Source organism: Leucopleurus acutus (genome assembly GCF_964270905.1).
Source record: "Leucopleurus acutus genome assembly, chromosome: 8".
NCBI classification, from domain to species: Eukaryota; Metazoa; Chordata; class Mammalia; order Artiodactyla; family Delphinidae; genus Leucopleurus; species Leucopleurus acutus.
In genome coordinates this window covers 72052611-72072862 of record NC_139151.1, presented here as the reverse complement: position 1 = coordinate 72072862, position 20252 = coordinate 72052611, and the positions used below count along the sequence as shown (strand labels likewise).

The 20252-nt window shown below is 38.2% G+C and overlaps 2 protein-coding genes across 2 annotated transcripts in view; one reads left to right on the top strand and one right to left on the bottom strand.

Moving 5' to 3' along the window:
* Positions 1–3149: 3149 nt before the first annotated feature.
* GTF2H1 (general transcription factor IIH subunit 1) overlaps positions 3150–20252 on the bottom strand; it is a 31046-nt gene continuing 13943 nt past the window's right edge. The window contains exons 5-15 of the mRNA XM_082845347.1: positions 20136–20229; positions 18104–18253; positions 16675–16754; positions 13350–13477; positions 13149–13236; positions 10371–10459; positions 9874–9991; positions 7760–7850; positions 7164–7279; positions 5984–6076; positions 3150–3599 (exon numbers count right to left, since the gene is read on the bottom strand). Coding sequence (XP_082701473.1) covers positions 3513–3599; positions 5984–6076; positions 7164–7279; positions 7760–7850; positions 9874–9991; positions 10371–10459; positions 13149–13236; positions 13350–13477; positions 16675–16754; positions 18104–18253; positions 20136–20229 — 1134 coding nt within the window. The 3' untranslated portion in view covers positions 3150–3512. The remainder of the gene's footprint in view (positions 3600–5983; positions 6077–7163; positions 7280–7759; positions 7851–9873; positions 9992–10370; positions 10460–13148; positions 13237–13349; positions 13478–16674; positions 16755–18103; positions 18254–20135; positions 20230–20252) is intronic.
* On the top strand, positions 16926–17723 carry LOC309965282 (heterogeneous nuclear ribonucleoprotein A1-like; the record flags this gene model as incomplete). Its single annotated transcript, XM_082844683.1, has 1 exon — positions 16926–17723. The coding sequence occupies one exon, from the start codon at positions 16926–16928 to the stop codon at positions 17721–17723; it is 798 nt and encodes a 265-aa protein (XP_082700809.1).

Sequence of the window (20252 nt, the reverse complement as noted above, 5' to 3'; positions counted from 1 at the left end):
AAGCCGTGCTGTGAGGCCAATAAATAAATAAATACAAGCCAGTTTATCTTATGCTTCAACCTCAGCCTACTTTCCTTTTTAAAGAGAATTCATTTTTATTTATTTATTTATTGGCTGCGCGCACAGCTTGTGGGATCTTAGTTCCCTGACCAAGGATCAAACCCAGGCCCACAGCAGTGAAAGCACCAACTCTTAACCACTGGACTGCCAGGGGACTGCCTTCGGCCTACTTTTGTTATCATTCATCCCAACAAACACAGCAGGTTACCAGATGGCCAGAGAGGGTGTAGGTTTTTCATGCTGTTTTGTTAGGGGGAGTGGAAAGAGCTGGATCGCGGGCTCCACCTCAACAGGTATAATTCCATGTTTGTCATAAATATTAGGGATTCTGCAAAAGACTATGAAAACAGGGCTCTGTGGTTACAAAGTTTGAATTCCAAGGTCTTTTCTGTGACTTAAATACACACCCAATCGAGGATATGGACTACAAACTAAGGCTGATCACCCCTGAACCAGGTTCTAGGCAATGCTCCAGCTCTGGACAGTTTAAGAGCTGAAAATAATTAAGACTCCCCTGGCCTCAGGAACTGGGAAAACAGCTGAGTCTTGAAGAAGCTAAATTGGGAAAGGGCAGAGGTAATGCACTGAGGACTCCCATGCAAGTTCTGACACTGGAAATAGCAAATCTAAGTTTAAAACGGGCAGCTTTCCATACGAGGGCCACTGTTGGCTCCAGATGATATGTGCACCAATAGGAAATCACCTTCTGGATTAAACCCTCAGCCTGGATGAGTGGCTTACCCTCCTAAGTTACAGGTGTTTAAGCAATCTTGCTTTCCAGACTGAAGCAGATGTCACAAAGTATCCTACTCATTTTGCAGTGTTAAGTCCAAAGTAGACTAGCACTACTGATTTTATGTTTTTCCAGGAGAAACTCATTCTCCTAAGGCATGACATGCTTTCACTATACTATTGTATTTTGCAGCCCTTTGGGCTAATGGGACCCACTAGGCAGAATAACCCCATAATGTGATTTGCTGTAAAAGAAGTACAGAATAGAATTGGAGGCAGGAATGACTGACGGGGCAGTCAAAGGAAAAACTATGCAGTGGAAGCCCGGGCTGGGGAATAAAAGCTTCCAACTTCACAAGCATCTTGTCCCATCTCAGTGACTGCAGAAGCTTAGCAGTTTAGAGTAAGCTCTGACACTTACTGGGGTAAATTACTTAACATCAAAACCATTTCTGAAGGTGCTAGGAACAGTACTGGTTTATCGCAGCTCTCAATCACCAGCGGCTGCTATCATTTTCCACAATGTGAAGGTGGGGCCGTAGTAGGTCTAAACAGCTGCCAAAGTTCATTTTGAAAGGACTCCAAGGATCAAATATTTCAAATGTAAGCTGGACTTGAAAGTGAGAGCTACCTCTGGTGAAATCCCCCTTAAGTCCTTCATTCCTTATGAGACTTAATCATACACCGTAACGAAAGTCTTTATTCAGTTCCCTCTTCTATTTACCAGAATTCCACTTTAATTTGGACCTAGTTTCCAGTCTGGATTGTTCCAAAGCCTTCTAGGTTTTGGCATCCCCAACTGCTGGACTTTTAATCCAACAAAACAAACAGAACAAGCAAAATACCCTCAGAAAAACAACTCATGTGCTTAAAATTTTCTCCAGGTCCCCCATGCCTAATGGGTAAGGTCTGAATTTCTTATCTTGGCCTTACAAAGCCATCTGAAACCTGAATTAAACTGATTTTCCCAGCCTCTTCACTTCCAACTCTCCAATCCAACAAACACTCTTGTCCCAACACGTGTGTGTGTGGGTTTCAAAGTCTTCACATCCTCATCATGCACTTCCATGTTCACCCTTCAAGGCTTAGCTAAAATGTTACTTCTTTAGTGAAGTCCACCCAATTCCCCCAATGGTTTCTTCCTTCAGGTTCCATTATATTTATCACTTAATCTTTAACAGAGCACTCAACAGAGCATTTTATTTCTTTACGTCTGCCTTTCCCAGACATACTCTTTCTTCTATTTCAAACATTTTTCTATCTGCTCGATTGCTATTGCTTATAGAGTAGTTGTGGTAATAATTCATTTGAAATGCACTTTGTAAAACTGTGAAGTGTAACACACCATTACTAAACTGATCTGAAGGAGAAATGGGACGGCTGAAGCAGAAGAATGATGTTGCTACTTTGCTTTTACTGGTTCAAAGTCTGAACAGGTTGAAAACCTGTTGTAGCCATTTTATGAGAGATAACCAGCTTGTATAATGGCTTAAAAAAATGAGTAGCCCTCGAGCAGCCCACCCAAGTAAGTACCACACATAAGGAGAATCCACAAGATGTGTTACAGTTAAAAGAGTATCTATAAAAAGTTTTACTTTTTTCTGTAATTTTTAATATAAGACATCTAATGTCTTAGATAAACGGTGAGTTGATACTATCAGGAACAAGATATGGCACAGATTCCAAAAACAAATTTTTTTTTTTTTTTTTTTTTTTGCATTTAGGCTTTGCAGTCACTATGCAATGATTATCAATTCGCCAAGGACCGTAACAGTCAGATACTGGAGAAAAAGAGATATGAGAAACATCTTTTATTTTTTCTAAAGAGGTGAAAATAAGTAAGATTTCTTATATCTCTCACTCATAAGATTTTTAAACTCTTAAAAATGCAATTTCTTTTCAAAGCACATGCCATCTTAAAAAAAATCTTAGCAATGTACATTTGCACTCAAAGAAAAACATGCAGCGCATTGTCCTCTGACAAAATTCTGCATAAAAACCCCACACGACTTTCTGCAAATATGTCTGTCCCCTCTTTATCTTTTAGGGACTCCAAACCACAAACATTCAGTGCAATATTTATTGTTTCTTATTTCCGTAGGAAACACAGGACCAATGATGTCTTCTGACTACAACTGTTTCTGGATGGCTGAGCAACAGTCTCCCTCTGCTTTATTTTAAAGTACTCTCTTTAGCTTGCTGATGTAAGGTACAACTAGAATTCAGCAAAACTTGAGGATCCAAGTGGAAGATGGAGGAGAAATACTTAAGGTGTACCCTGTGCCATAAACTTAGGAAAAAAAATTTACACAATAACAAAACAAAACCAAAAATCCTCAGATTTTATCAATGCACCCTTTTAAAAAGTTTTTTTTTTTTAGATTCCTGAAAGCAGCTTAATGTGAATCAAAAGCAGTTCCTGAGTAACTGCTGTAAACAGTGTCTTTTTAAAATATATATATATATATATATATATATTTGCAACTTAGCTCATTTTGGTTCTGCCTTAATTTACCTCCCTAGCTTTTAGTTTAATCCTAGTTCCCTTCTTTTCAGTTCTCAATGTGCAAGTACAATAGCATCAGCTCCGAGTCGGCATGGTACAGATGTTTCTTGTCACTTCTGTGTGATCACCTGCATGTCTGACAGGCCAGGTTTCCAGAGTCACTGCAGGTCACAGTTCTCTCAGTCTCACAGAACCTGTGAGAGCCACGGACACTTCACGTTTTCTTCATCAGACGCCGTGACTGCCACGTGTGGAGCTTGTTGTAAGCTGTCTGGAGCATCTCCTCTATGTGACTTACCAACTGAAAAACATAGCAAGACACTTAGGCAACAATGGTAAAGGCTGGGGAAGTTACTGCTTCTGATCCAGATCTGGCACATACTTCAGTGCTGTTCCCAAGCTCTTTTTTGTTTCTCCAATGAGGTAACATGCAAGCCCTCTGTGAAGGTGTTATCAGACACATTTTGTATAGAAAGGTAAGAGGGATGGTGGGGTATAGTAGAGGCTGGAAATTCACCTGCTTTGCCTGCACTGTATGTCTGCCCTGTCATTAATCAGCCATAGGACAACATGAAATCCTGGGTTCTAGGCTTTAGTTTCTTTTGTCAAATGAGAAAGGTGAACTAAACTGGTGATTTCTAGATATAAACATAAACCTCTTGACTAAGATCAAGAGGGTAGCATCAACACTAACTTAGAGAAAATTTGAAAAATGCCCCACTCCCCTGAAGATTCTGAGGCAACAGGTCTGGGATGAGACCCAGGAATCTTTTGATTTTCAAAAGCTCCTCCACTTAATTCTGCTGCACAGGCAACCTTGTGAAGCACTTTTCTATGTTCTCTAGGGTCTTTTCCAGGTCTAACACTTCAGGATTTCAATGTAACTCAGCAGATTACAGAAAAATCTAAATGGTCTCAAAGCTTCACACAAGTATTATGTCATGCCTTAGGTCAGGACTACGTATCTTGAGCAGAAAACAATTTTACCCTCGTCACAGACATAACTAGAAGTCAACAGGACCACACTGATCTAAGCTGACAAAGACTCCTAGGGCAGAGTGTCTTTGGATTATCTGTTTCCTCGGAAGTGGAGAGTGTAATTTACATGGTTGGAAGTAAAAGTCTTATGAAAAGTCTGCAAGTCAATTTTGGCAGTATGGGGACAGAGACCAGGAAGTTCTAAATCCTTGTAGCATGCCAATAACTTAGATTCAATCTGAGATAGTTAAAAACAAAATAAACTCTTATTTACCACACCTGTTATCACTGTGTGTGTGTGTGTGTGTGTGTGTGTGTGTGTGTGTGTGTGTGTGCGCGCGCGCGCGCGCGCACGCACGTGCACAAGGGGGAGTGTTATGTTATTTACTTCTGTCCGGGAACTACACTGCTCCATAGGCTGCAGTGGCTCCACAGAACCAGTTAGAAGAGATGAACGCCACAGCCTCCTGTAAGGCCGCACATGGCCTCAGAATCCTGTTGACTACAGTGCTCCAGGCAGTGACAGTCAATTGAGAAGGCACATAAACTGAAATCTACTTGTCACCCTTGCTCTGCTGTGGGAAGACACTTCGAGCTTCTTTTCTGATTATAAATAACGTTGTTATATTTTAAGAAAAACCACTTAGAATGTTTAGGGAATAAAAATTTACTAAAAATATTACTGATGAAGATTTTTCAACTTTCAACTGTAAAACTTGTTTTGATTATCCTACTCACTGAAACACTGAACTCTAAGTTTGTACATACTACTTTTTTCCCTGTCACCTCTGAGAAGACCTGCATTAACACATAGAGAAACAATCTTGTGTGGTTGTTCTAGCCTTCCATTAAAAACAACGCTAAAAATCCTGGGCATAAGGTGACACTTCTTACCCACTTGCCATGCCCTGCTGTCAACCAGGGAAGCTGAAGGCAGACCATAATCCAGGAACTGTTCAGCTTACTTTCATAGAATGGCAATTCTACCTTTCTCTGAATTGCTACATTTGTACTTGCTACTCAGGTTTTCAAAATAAATACCCTTAGGAACATACATATAGGTTGTAAATCTATAAAGAAAGGCATGTAGGTGATTATTACAAATCCTGGTTAGTCATGGCCTTGAGAGAGTGGGACAGGGACACTCAGGGTACTGGTTCTATTTTTACCATGATTGGTGGGTACACAGATACTTGTTTTACTATTTAAAAGAGCAAATGTATTTTATACACTTCTGAATGTATGATACATTTTACAATTAAAAAACTATTCCTGGGGCTTCCCTCGTGGTCCAGTGGTAAAGAATCCGCCTTACAATGCAGGGGACACAGGTTTGATCCATGGTCAGGGAACTAAGATCCCACATGCCACCAGGGAACTAAGCCCGTGTGCCGCAACTACAGAGCCCACGCACCACAACTAGAGAGAATCCCGCGCACCGCAAGGAAGAGCCCGCGGCGCCGCAACGAAAGATCCTGCATGCCTCAATGAAGATCCCACGTGCTGCAACTAAGACCTGATGCTGCCAAAAATAAAATAAATAAATGCTCTTAAAAAAAAAAAAAAAAGCAGGCTTAAAAAAACCCCCAGTATTCCCAGCAACAGAAAAAAAACAACATATATACTCATTTACAGGAAAACAAAGTAAATTTCATCATTTTACTACACAGAGAAAAATATTAGGCCAAAATTAAATTGTTGCCTTACATTTGTGCTTAAATACTGTCTCCGAATTTTTTCTTGGAATGGGCAGAGTTTTGTAACTTGGAATCGTTCCAAATTACTTTTCATTTTCACTACCTAAAAAAAGATGAGAGAAATAATGAATTACAGACTCTCAAAGAACCTACAGGGATCAAGAGAAAAACACACATAAGGTTTCTTTTTCTTTCTTCTTCTTTTTTTTTTTTTAAGATTAACTGGCTCCACCAGGCAGAGAAGCAATATTGAATATATTCAGATTCTTTTGGTTTATAATTCATATCCTTCCTGATGTTTTTTGTGCATGCGTATAAATGCATATGTAGAACATATACAGTATACACTGTTTTAAAATTCCACTTGGTTTAACGGGAACATCTTTAAGTCATTAAATACTAAGTCGTCATTTAAAATGGATGTATCTTTAACCAATCCCTTTCTGGTAGATATTTAGACCATTTCTACACAGACAGTGGTAGAGAAACATCTCTATGGCTCAATATTTGCATACATTCATTCTTAATTATTTCCTTAGGTTAAGTTTCTAAATGTTGAATTTCCGGGTCAAAGCGTGTTTTAAAAAGGTAGTACTTGTAGTGGAGGAAAGGACTCTCTTCTTAGCAACTTGGCCATCACTGATCATTCTAAGTTTTTTATCCTTTTACAAATTATAGATGAAAAATGCGCTTTTTATGTAGCTTTAAAGATAATTTATTTGAATACTGAGTATGAAAATTTCCTAGGTTTATTGGGCCACTTGCATTCTTTAGTGAATCGCCTGTTAAAAATGTTTTGCCTATTATTTTAAATGGGGTATTTATCTTTCTCTTAAAGATTGTTTGTAAGAGCAATCTATATAGTAAAGCTATTACTACCTTTTTTTTAAATTGAATTATAGTTGATTTACAATGTTGTGTTAGTTTCTGGTGCATAGCAAAGTGATTCAGTTAACTTTTAAGATGCACGATTATAAGTTATGGAACTGGTCTGGATCTCAAGTTTCTTTGTATTCAAAATGGGTGTCAATACCTACTCCATCAGGATGCTGTGAGGCTTAAATGAAATAATATATGCAAAGTAGTGTTTGGCACATAGTAAACATCCAATACAATTTTCCAACTTCAAGATAACACTTCACTAAGTTACACTACTACAACAGCTGGCTGTGTTTGGAATCGGTTCTGACCTTTTCTTCTAGGAATGGCGTATTAACGGGAAAGCAGGACCAGAAGTGCCGTAGAAGTTCCCCAACAGCCACATACAGGTGTTTCAATTCAGACTGAATATCATTTGGCACCATCTCTGCAAAAGAAAAAGTGGTCCATAGGATAAAAGCTATTTTCCCCTGTGTGTGGTCTCTGAAAGAATGACAACTCAGAGAATAAATCTGAATGCGCACTCTACCAATACTAAACCAAGGATGTGCTATTCTGAGACAAGTTACTGATTTTGTGGCTGAAAGACCACAGAATTTAAATTTCCTTGGGGTTTTGGAGGAATTTTCAGGTTTTGCTTTAAGAGGTAGGAGAGGAAAAAAAATGTGTGACGAGCAATATCACACATTACTAGTGTGACACAGCAACGTGCCACTGTTTGTAATATTAAAACAATACTGAAACATCAACTCTTGTCTAAATATGCTTTAGGATCTGGATGCATAAAAACAAAACAAAAATTCCAGAAATGTCCCAAAGAGAAACCAATAAAACTTAGCACTCTTCTCAAATTGCTCTTCTGAGGTTATTTAGGTAAAGGGACAGCAACATGAGGTCCAGCACATACGGTTTATGGCTTGCTGTGTCCCTCCCTGCATCAGTGCTCCTCCAGGTGACAGTGCTGTGATGGTACTACTGGCAGCACTGCTTGAGAGAACCTGAAAGAAATTAAGACAAAAAAGTGGTTTCTCTCTTTTTTGGCCATCTTTTTTACTTAACATTTCAGTTCTATAGCAAAATGTCCAATACGTCTTCATTCCTGTATAAATACATAAGTTATAGCAACCAGAGTGAACCACTTTCCATGAGGCTAGAAACACAATATGTGTAGAAACAGAATACCTACCAATCTTCCAGGAATACCAGGCAAGTCCACAGGTACTTCAAAATACACAGCTTTTGTCTAGTCAAGCCCCCCTGCCTTTTTTAAAGTATAGTTGATTTACAATATTGTGCTAGTTTCAGGTGTACAGCAGTGATTCAGTTACACATGTACATGTATATATCTATATTCTTTTTTTCATTCTTTTCCATTATAGTTTATCACAAGATACTGAATATAGCTCCCTGTGCAGTAAACTCTTATTGTTTATCTATTTTCTATATGGTAGTGTGCATCTGTTAATCCCATACTCCCAATTTATCCCTGCCCACCACCCCTCCTTCTCCTTTGGTAACCATAAGTTTGTTTTCTATGTCTGTGAGTCTGTTTCTGTTTTGTAAATAAGTTCACTAGTACTATTTTTTTTTTTTTAAAGATTGGGAGTGAGTTATTTATCTATCTATCTATCTATCTATTTATTTATTTATGGCTGTGTTGGGTCTTCGTTGCTGCATGTGGGCTTTCTCTAGTTGCCGTGAGTGGGGGCTACTCTTCATTGCTGTGCATGTGCTTCCCATTGCAGTGGTTTCTCTTGTTGTGGAGCACGGGCTCTAGGTGCATGGGCTTTAGTAGTTGTGGCACGCAGGCTTATGAGTTGTGGCGCATGGGCTTAGTTGCTCCACGGCATGTGGGATCTTCCTGGACCAGGGCTCGAACACGTGTCCCCTGCACTGGCAGGTGGATTCTTAACCACTATGCCACCAGGGAAGTCCCTGTACTATTTTTTAGATTCTACATAGAAGTGATATCATGTAATATTTGTCTTTCTCTGTCTTAGCCAAGCCCTTACTTAAGTACCAACTTAACTTATGAACTCTTAGCACTGAAGGTAAGAGTGCTAAGGTAAAACTGAGTTTAAGGAAAGAAAAAAATGACAATAAAACAAATGTTAAATCCTTAATGGCAGCTGACATAAGAAAATCCAGCAAAGCAGAAATATACCATTTGTCACTTTTCAAGAAGTGAATACACCTAGCCAAAAGGGGAAAAAACCCCACATTCCCCACTGTATCCATATCAACATTTAGGGACATAACTGATCTATCTCTTCATTGAGTGCCTAACAAGTACCAAGGGCTAGCCATGGAGAGGAACAAATCATTTGCTGAATAGCTCAAGCGCAGGTTTAGTGTGTCTCAGTGGAGTTTTTACAAGTAGAAACTTATGTGTGTATGAAAAAAATATTTAACTTGGTGTAAAGAGCACATTATAGGACAACTATGAGTCAAGGGGACATGAATGTTCACTTCATTCCTATTTCCTTTTGTTAGAAATGTTATAATGCATTGTAACCAGAAGTTTCAGTGACTGCTGAGCTTGCCGACTAGTCACTGGCTACACTCAGGTATACACATCCGAGGGCAGATGACCTCTTCATGTGTCTCAGATGATGAAATCACTTTTTTAGGGCTGTGCGGAAGAATCTAAATATTGAAGACTGACCACAGCTTAAAAAAGTTAGGTGGACCTACTTTGGCCCAAGGGCCAGATCTTGCACAAGTATAGTATCTAGAGAGTGATGTCCAGAAATTTGGGGAAATCTGGGAGATTTTTCCAATAAAACTGTGTATATGGAAGAAAAAATCAGCAATCACAAAACTCATTATCTTACTTTTCATCATCATCTTACCTTCAGGTATGCCAAATACCTCTTTTCTCTACCTCTTTTTCAATTTATTAAGCAGAAATATGTCTTTAAACCCCATTAAAGTATTAGTTTTACAGTTCAATGTGAATGTGCTCATAAACTCAGAAAACAGAATGGGAATTCTGTTTTTCAAACAGTACAAGTCACCTACCTGAGTTAATTTGGGTGTATAAGCTTCCATTTCTTGTCTAATACTTTGAAAAGAATTAATAATGTCCTGACTTGTTGCATACTGTAGTGACTGGATTGGAGTTGGACCATGATAGTACCTGAAGATTAGCAAAGAAGAAATTACTAATCACACAGAATAAAGGTGCTCAACATTTGCTTTCAAATATTTTAGCAGTCTCAAGACAACATTCTCCCCAAAGTAAAGAGTTAAAGATATTTCAATAATATAATTGAATTCCTGTAAGGGCAATAGGAAGAAAACAGCACAGATTGCCAAAATTTATTTTCTTGGCTTCCATCATTTAGGATCCTTTCCTGAGATGCAAAAAGTAAATTTTTAAGGAAATAAGATACTGTATTTTATGGTAACAAACTAATTAAAACTTGAGTTCTATACTTGCAGAATATATTCTGTAATGACTTGTAATATAAAACTATTCTGTCTCAAGTTAATTTAATATTAGTCACCAAACTTACCTATCTGACTTCTTGAGGTTTAGTGCAATTGTTTTTATGGAATTATTTTTTCCCAAGTCTTCATATTCAATGGACTCTTGTAACTTTGCCTATAATTATCAACACAACATTTTTTATTGTAAAGTTCTCTTACAAAAGTAATGAACATGACTGAAAAAGCAAAACTGTACAGAGGATAAAATATGAAGTCTTCCCAAAATGAGTCTCACTTCCTAGACATGACTGCTCTACAAATGGCTGAACCCATTTTTTTCCACCATCCACTTATACAGAGTACCTGTTTTCCTACACTCTGACCAAACTAAGCATTACTGAACCTTTAATATTTGAAAATTTGGTAGATGAAAATGTGTATTTTACTATTTTTCTCCCCAAATAAATATAAAAAAATAATTTTTTTACATGTGTTGCAAATACTTCTCTTCCAATTTGGTGTTTTTCAATTTTAATTATTCCCTTTATGCTTATTCTTTCTGTGGGTTAATTTTTTGCTTAAATCTTTGATCCACTTAGAATTATTTTGAAATAAGTAGTAAGGTAGGGAATCTGAGGGTTTTTTAAAATATTAAATTATTAATCAGTCCCCCTAACACCATGTGTAGAATAATGTCTTTCCCCACTTATTCTGAAATGTCATGTTTATCATATATGTATTTAATCCCTCCATGTAATAAATATTTGGGTTTACTTCTGGATTCTTTATTTCGGTTTTACTACTGTGTTTTCTCCTGGACTAGTAACAAAATGCTATATTTCTATAGCCTTATAATAAAAACACATTAATTATAAGACACATGGTGACAATCTATGTAAACATTTGGGAAAACAATTTTACAATATTTCATCCCTACAGAGCTATGGAATTCATCTGGTTAGCTCTCATCTGTAGCTTCCCAGACTACGATCAAAACGTTTACGATATTAAATATACCTCAAAAAAGATCAATCTGAAAACAGTATTTAAACTGCCCCTATTTTAAGAGTCTGAATAGTCCTCTTGTAGTATAGGAACAGATCTGGCCTCAGCATGCTATTCAGAGTAACACATCCATCAGTCCCACCTTACCTAGACTCAGCCTAAGCTTTTATTATTTTCTCAGCTCTACACCCTTGAGCCAACTTCAAAGCATACTGATGTCTTCATTACCTTTCCCATATGTCAAGCTCATTTCTACCCCTGCTGTTACCTTACCCAAGTCATGTCGCAACCTAACCTCTTATATAAATCCAAATCCTAAGCCTCTGCCAAGGCCTAGTTATTCACCTAACTTTCATACTTAACTGAAAGCTCCATGAATATAATACTTCTGGATCTCTCATTCTATAAATCCTTGCAGAACACACAGCAGACTACTGACTTGAAAAAATATCTATAGAGTCAGTTTATCACTGAATATTGTGAAAATTAACACAATGATTTTTGACAATTCTTTCACTACCAAGAATCACGAGTACTTAGTGCAATATTGCAAAGAAAAGTATCACTTCCTAGATTTCTTCTTTAGCATCTCTAACTTACATTTTAGATTCACTTTGCTTAGTTCAGAAAAGAAATATCTTACTTTGTTAATTTTAAAGGTGTATATCCCTGTAGAAACATATTAAGTAACTGAAATATATAAAAGACTCGCCCATAATCCCCTTTTAAAAATCATAAACTTAATTATATCGTATTAGTCTGTTCTGTGAACTTCATCTACTTGCTCACTCTTTGGTTCCTATTGTAAATCACACAATTACTATACTTTAAATTGTTTTATAATTATTCTTTTGATTTTGTTTTACCTGTAGACACTAAATTCTTTGAGGACAAGAACCCAATCTTATTCTTTCTTGTTTCCCACCACCTAATATGGCATGTAAGGCAACTCAAAAATGCTTTCTTGAATTTAATTTTAATGAACTGAACTATCGTATGGTATATGTGAACTCTTTTTAATTCAACATATCATTAATCCTTTTAAAAAGCCATCAATTGCTGCATGCATCAATCTCCACTGTATGGATGTATCACAGATATTAGGATGGTTGCTATTTTCTCAATTATAATACTGCCATGAGTATCTGTATCTGAATCTTTGCACACATCTTTATTTTTTTAAAAAATAAATGTCCAAAGTGGAATACTATCCAGAAGTGGAATTAAGGGTATAAACCTTCAAAAATTTAATACATATTGCCTGACTGCCCTCTAAGGAAGCTTTATCATAACTTATTTTTATAACGAGGGAAGGAGGAACTTAAAAAAACTGAGGGATAGCGAAGCTTGGCAAAGTTGCAGGGAGAGAAGAAACATACAAGTAGGTAACTGTTCATATTCCCCCACAACCTCTTTTCAGTATTTAATGAAAGACATTTCCAGTTCTGAAATGCCAGGCTTTAACATGAGGGCCAATCTTATCTTTTAAAATCACATACACTAACCTTTAGTTTTTTCTTTCTGTCATAGTCTTTGTTGATACTCTTTCCCAGAAAATAAAACTGTATGTTAATATGTGTATGTGTCTACAGGTGAAGGAAAAAAATAAAAATAAAAAAATAAAACAAAACAATAAAAACAGTTAACAGACTTGAGTCCATGGAAAGCAGGCTGGCAGGCCAAAACTGAGGAAGTACTCTTTAAAATGTTCTACAATTTAAGCCAAATGCTTAACATCTTGGCCAGAAGGAACTGAGTCATCTGAACTGATCAAGGGTCAACATAAGGTACTCGCAGTCAGTTACATAAGGTATCTGGAGAAATGTGAGCCGTAAATGTCCCAGACTTTTTACCCATACCCTTTTTACTGCTGGCTGAAAGCAATCTACATCTCCAGAATTTCCATCAACGCTGCTGGGCTCGCCATTTTGCTCATTTTGTGCTTCTCTGAAAACAAAGGAAAAAAAATTAATGTTGAAAACCACAGGCAGAACAACAACAAAACTCCATCTGGCTATCATGGGAAACCCAGTTACTGCATCTTAGCATGTGTACTTAACTGTTTCCTGAGACCTGCTGCCAGGACCATGGCACTGTGATGGTTAAATCTCTTGATGATGGCAGCATTACTATTCTCTCTTATGGATTTAGAATTAGAAGTAGATGGCACAGAGGAAATGCCATAGCCCTGTGAGAAACAATTTAGTAGATTAAAAATTAAAATAAACTTCTGTTTTTCTTATCTATTATGAGAGACATGTTGAGCCATAAAAACTTTCTGGATGACAGGACTTTATTAATTCTAAGCATTATCAAATACTTACAGGTAAACATTTAAAAATAAGTGACATTATACACGCAAAAAATGAAGAAATACTACTAACTGCTTTTAGTATCACAAAAATACCTTAACTGTTAAGTGCTGCATTTTTTTCCTAAAGAGCAATTTTGGATCTAGATTAAAATACTAGTTAGTGGGACGTTGGGCTGTAAGTCAGTACACTTAGTTAAAACTCACAGGGGCTACGAAAGAAGAAGTGGTCACTCCCACCGGGGTGGGGTATAGGGAGGGTAGGGTAGGTTCAAAAAAGCTTCACGGAGCACCATAAGATGAATAGGTGCTTGCAAGGCAAAAACGGAGACATTTCAGGAAGAGGAAACTAAACAAAGGTATAGAAGTAATGTAATACATATTGTGTCATGGGTTTGTATGTTGTTTGGTATACCTGGAATGAAGGGTGGGCCAGGGATTGGTGGGACATAAGGTTAAAGAGGTATGAGAAAGATCGTAAAAACTCATATGCCATTCATTCATTTATTAAATAATTACTGAGTGCCTAATACCTCCTATGTGATGGGGATAGGCCAGTAATAAGAACAGTCAGCCTCATGGAACTTACAGTCTACTGAAAGAAGACTGACAACTGACAAGTAAAACAAGGTAAAAATAAGACCACTTTTGAAAGTGACAGATGCTATGAAGAAAATAAAGAAAAGAAATGGAGAAAATAAAGACACAGTGTAGTGACTGGAATGGGAGGAGATACTTTAGATAGGGAGGTTAGGGAAGGTCTCACTGAAGAAGTAACATTAGAACACATGTCCAAAAGATGGGTAGAAGCTAGTTAGGTAGAAGAGCAGGAAGAAGGAACAGCAAGTGCAAAGGCCCTGAGGTAGAAAAAGCTTGATACGGACCTTAAAGAAGGCAATTATGTTTGGAGCACGAATCGAGTGGAAACAGCCCCAACTGAGGGAGAAGTAGGCAGAGGCCAAATCAAGAAGAGCACGGTAGGAGTTTTGATTTTATTCTAAGTTCAATGAGAAACCACTGAAGAGTTTTACATAAGGGGGGCATTATGATCTGATTTGTAACTCTGACTGCTAGGGAAGAATAAACTATAGGGAATAAACGTTGAAATAAGAAGATCAATTAGGAGGTTAATGCAAGCCATGAAGCAACGGTACCCTAAAAGCAAGAGGGTGTAAGTGTCTACGGAGACAGAGGAGATATAGACAGATCAGAGATGTGCTGTTGAGTGCTTGTTGATCAATTGAATGTTGGAGGTGAAGAAAGGGGAGGAATCAAGGAGACTCCTAGGTTTTGGCTTGAGTAACTGAGTCCGTGGTAATGGTTTTGTTTTTTTTAAACTGACATACGGATGACCCAGGAAGAAATAGGTTTTTGAGAATGGGAATCAAAGGTTCTATTTTGGACATGTTATGTTGAAGGGTGTCTGTGAACTACCTAAGTGAAGATATCAAGTAGGGAGTTGGATATATGATTTTGGAGTTCTGGGGTTAGACAGACCAGGACTAACTGGGAGTCATCATTACATAATTAGAATTTGAAGCAATGGAATGGAAAGATGTATTTACAAGGAGGCTCAAGTCTGTATCCTGGGACAGAACTACTAGAGGATGACAGGGGAAAAAGATGCATTAAAGGAACAACTGAATCAACCAACATTTTAATTAAAAGGATTGGATATATAAATTTTTATATATCCTTACAAGGGAACACTAGTTGCAAGTCTGTACCCTTAAACAACATCTCTCCAATTTTGCTACCCCTCCCCAAGGTCAGAACTATTAACCTCATTTACAAGAAAACTTAGAAAAATGTTTATAAACTACAGTTTAAGCCAGGTAAGTCTATGTACGTAACAACTGTGTGGTATGTTTAGCTCAGATTGATAGTGATAACAGGAAAAGTGAAGAAAGGTATGCACAACACACCATTTTTATTAAAAAAAAATTAAATTCCCCCTCCATCATATTAAGCTGTATCTTTTAAAAAAATATTTAAATTTTAATTTAATTTTATTTTATTTTTGGCCACGCTGCGCAGCATGTGGAATCTTAGTTCCCCGACCAGGGATAGAACCCATGCCCCCTGCATTGGAAGCGCGGAGTCTCAACCACTGGACCGCCAGGGAAGTCCCTTAAGCTGTATCTTAAGCTTCATTTTCTCCAGGTGATTAAAGAAGGCCACATTTGTAACGTGTTGAGATTCACCAAGGAAGTGACTGAATGCTGAGAATTTTCAAGAAAACAACTGAATTTCATTAGGGAAATGACTCACTGGGACATCAAGGATTACTTTCTGTTAATTTAATAATTTAGACTATAGGACACAATTTTAACATTGGTTTTCTCACCAGGTGCATGCATACACCAAGAGGAAAAAGGGGGGGGGGGAAGGAAGAAATGAGCATGTTTATATGGCCAACAGAATAGTAGCCAAAGGAAGGGCAAGAAAATTAAAAGGTAACAGTGTCAAGAGAATACCTGAGGAAAGCAGGTTCCTTCCTAGCCTAGAAGATAGAGGCAGGGATAGAATTAGCCTTGATCAGAAGGGATCACCTATTTCTCCGTGATTGGATAAACTTCTCAGTCTGGAGTCACGATGCTGAGGTAGGTACTCATACTTGATGGTCTAGCTGTTGAAACATATTGGGGCTAATATAGGGTAAGGGTCATGACTGTGCTCAAGATCTGGCAAATAGTGGGCAACCAACAATGTTAACTTTTCCCTGTATAATAATATTTAGGCACATTTATTTAGATTAATGTTAGATACAGCATAAAAAACATCGTGTTAAACCTTCATTAATACCTAGGCAACTGTTGATGGGGGAGCTAGAAAATTCTTTTAAAAAATGTTTTACCAATTCATATGGAAATTTCAGTTCTCCAAGGCAATCTTAATAATAAACAGTGCTCTTGAAAAGCACTTTTGATAAACCACTCCAAATAACAGTATTTTGTTTGTTTTACCTTCTAACAAGTTAGAATATCTATACTCAAGGCAATTTTAAAATTATACAAATGTTGAAGAGTAGGAAAAGACTGTTTTCTCTCGTAAATCCTTTTACTACTACTTACCTCATCTAATGGTTTATCTTCCAAAGCTGTCAAATCAAGTAGTGGGTTTTTCACTCCCAATGAAACCATTGTTTTTAACCCTAGAAAATCAATGAAACAAAAAGTGATTAAGTTTTCCTTTCTCAGAAATAAAAAAAATCACTAACAGCATTAATGACGAGAGCAGCAAATTAAATGCTAGAGTGTGTTTCTGCCCATGGACGCCGCCGAGTAAGCATCGTTGACGTCTCCCCGCCCCCTCCACTGCCGTCATGTCTAAGTCAGAGTCACCCAAAGAGCCCGAACAGCTGCGGAAGCTCTTCATTGGAGGTTTGAGCTTTGAAACAACCAATGCGAGTCTGAGGAGCCATTGTGAGCAGCGGGGAGCGCTCACAGACTGTGTGGTAACGAGGGATCCAAACACCAGGTGCTCCAGAGGCTTCGGGTTTGTCACATATGCCACTGTGGAGGAGGTGGATGCGGCCATGAATGCAAGGCCACACAAGGTGGATGGAAGAGTGGTGGAACCAAAGAGGGCCGTCTCAAGAGAAGATTCTCAAAGACCTGGTACCCACTTAACTGTGAAAAACATTTTTGTTGGTGGCATTCAGAAATATCACACAGTGAACGGCCACAACTGTGAAGTAAGGAAAGCCCTATCTAAGCGAGAGATGGCTGGTGCTTCATCCAGCCAAAGAGGTCGAAGTGGTTCTGGAAATTTTGGCGGTGGTCATGGAGGGGGTTTTGGTGGGAATGGCAACTTTGGTCGTGGAGGAAACTTCAGTGGTCGAGGTGGCTTTGGTGGCAGCTGCGGTGGTGGGGGATATGGTGGCAGTGGGGATGGCTGTAATGGATTTGGTAATGATGGAAGCAGTTTTGGAGGCAGTGGAAGCTACAATGATTTTGGCAGTTGCAACAATCAATCTTCAAATTTTGGACCCATGAAAGGAGGAAACTTTGGAGGCAGTAGTTCTGGCCCCTACGGTGGTGGAGGCCAATACTTTGCCAAACCCCGAAACCAAGGTGGTTCCAGCAGCAGCAGTAGCTATGGCAGTGGCAGAAGGTTTTGATTACTGCCAGGAAACAAAGCTTAGCGGGAGAGGAGAGCCAGAGAAGTGACAGGGAAGCTACAGGTTACAACAGATTTGTGAACTCTGCCAAGCACAGTGGTGGCAGGGCCTAGCTGCTATAAAGAAGACATGTTTTAGACAATACTCATGTGTATGTGCAAAAAAACTCGAGGACTGTATTTGTGACTAATTGTATAACAGGTTACTTTAGTTTCTGTTCTGTGTAAAGTGTAAAGCATTCCAACAAAGGGTTTTAATATAGATTTTTTTTTTGCACCCATGCTGTTGATTGCTAAATGTAACAGTCTGATCATGATGCTGAATAAATGTCTTTTTAAAATAAATAAATAAATAAATGTGTGTCAAGGATAAACAGTTACCTTTTTCATCTATTTTGGCACATTCTGCAAAGAGGTCCTTTGACCCAGTATTCAGCCGGTCCCTGTGAAAATAATGGGACTGAAAGAAACGTGTCCAGAACTCCTTTTCTGTCATGTTGTGGGGAACATTTTCTGCATATTTCATTTTTACTGTGAAAAAAACCCATAATAGTTACATAGTGAATTTCCAATTCTTAAAACCCCTCAAATTAGTTTCAAAATAGCCTAACAGCAAAACTAGATTATGAAAGTATTCAACTTTACAAACTGTATATAATAATTGTAAATATAAAATATAACTTGAGAGATTAGGTGAGGCACTACCTTTATGAATCTTAACAAATTACAAACAAAACCTTATTTTGAATATTTATTTATTTGGCTGTGCCAGGTCTTATTTGAGGCATGCAGGATCGTCGTTGCAGCATGCAGGCTCTAGTTCCCTGACCAGGGATCGAACCTGGGCCCCCTGCATTAGGCGTGCGGAGTCTTAACCAATGGACCGTGAGGGAAGTCCCACAAAACCTTATTTTGTACCAAGAAAATTAACGAGTTTCAAAGTTTTAGTGGAAACACCAAGCTTTTTGGAGTGAGACTTGAATCTGCTTATTTGATCACTTACATATGGACACTTTTAATCCAAGGCATCATGTTAGGTGCTGGGGAAATAAATAAAGATCTCCATAACCCACTGGACTATCAGTTCAGCACTCCAGATGCTTACACATTGTTCAATAAGTAAAGAGATTAAGAGGTTTAGGTCTCTTAAGCTGGAGAGCCTAAGTTTAAAATTCTAGGTCTGCCACTTACTGTCTGTGTGATGCTGGACAAATTACTTAATCATTCTTTATCTTGGCTTCCTCATCTGTAATGTGGGGGTAAAGATAGTACCTACTTCATAGGTACTATCTGTGATGATTAAATGAGTTAATATACATAAAGGCCTTAGAATGGTGTCTGGCACACAGTAAACACTACATAATTATGCTATTATCAGAAAGATAAGAAAATAATTACATTATAATGTGGTAAGACACAGAGCCCTATCGAAGGAATGGGGAGGGGGCTTATATCTGCCTAAGATAGTCAGGATTTTACAGAAGTGGCAATGAAGTGATGCTTGAGCTGAGTCCTGTGGGAGAGAGATGTTTCCTAAGGACTAAAGGGGCAGGAGTGAGGAAGTATAAAGAGAGAATAGTGTATAGCTTGAGAGCTTTGTTTAGTTAGAAGAATGACTGAAGCAGCTGCTCTCAACCTTGGCTGCACATCGTAAATCACTAGAGCTAGAATCAAAACATTTATACTTTTAGGATGATTTCTGCAAGGGAGGCAGAATGAAGGATGATCTGAGTTAGTGCTGTAGAGACTCATTTATTGATGCCTCTGGAGCATGTCATCTTACTCATGTATGTTAAAGGGTATATAAAGTTTAGGAACTTCCCTGGTGGTCCAGTGGTAAAGAATCCATCTTCCAATGCAGGGGACGCAGGTTCGATCCCTGGTCGGGGAACTAAGATCCTACATGCTGCGGGGCAACTAAGCCCGCGTGCTGCAACTACTGAGCCCGCACACCTCAACTAGAGAGCCCGTGTGCCGCAAACTACAGGGCCCACACACTCTGGAGCCCATGTGCTCTGGAGCCTGCACACCACAACTAGAGAGAGAAAAATCAGCAGGCCACAACTAGAGAGAAGCCTGCATGTTGCAACGAAGAGCCCATGCACCGCAACTAAGACCCAATGCAGCCAAAAATAAATATATACATAAAAAAGAAAAAATAAATATTAAAGAAAAAAAGTTTAAGAACCACCAATGGAAAGAATGGGAAAGTCATCATACCAATGGATTGATGACAGCACATTATATGCTAAGCCATTAGTATCTACCACATGTCAGGCACTGGATAACGTACTTTACATATTTTATAGCACTTCATCAGGAATAAAGGTAAAGCCTTTTGCTTTTCAATGATACATTACTGAATTCATCCAAACAAATATTTTAACTATCTGAAAGAACTGATTCTTCTTACCTGCTGGATAGGTCCGAAATATGGACTCAATGATATCAGTCGTTAAATTGTATCTCAGACCATTACATCCATCTGTTTGGGGTCGGACATCAGCCTAAAATAAAGACCACATATATA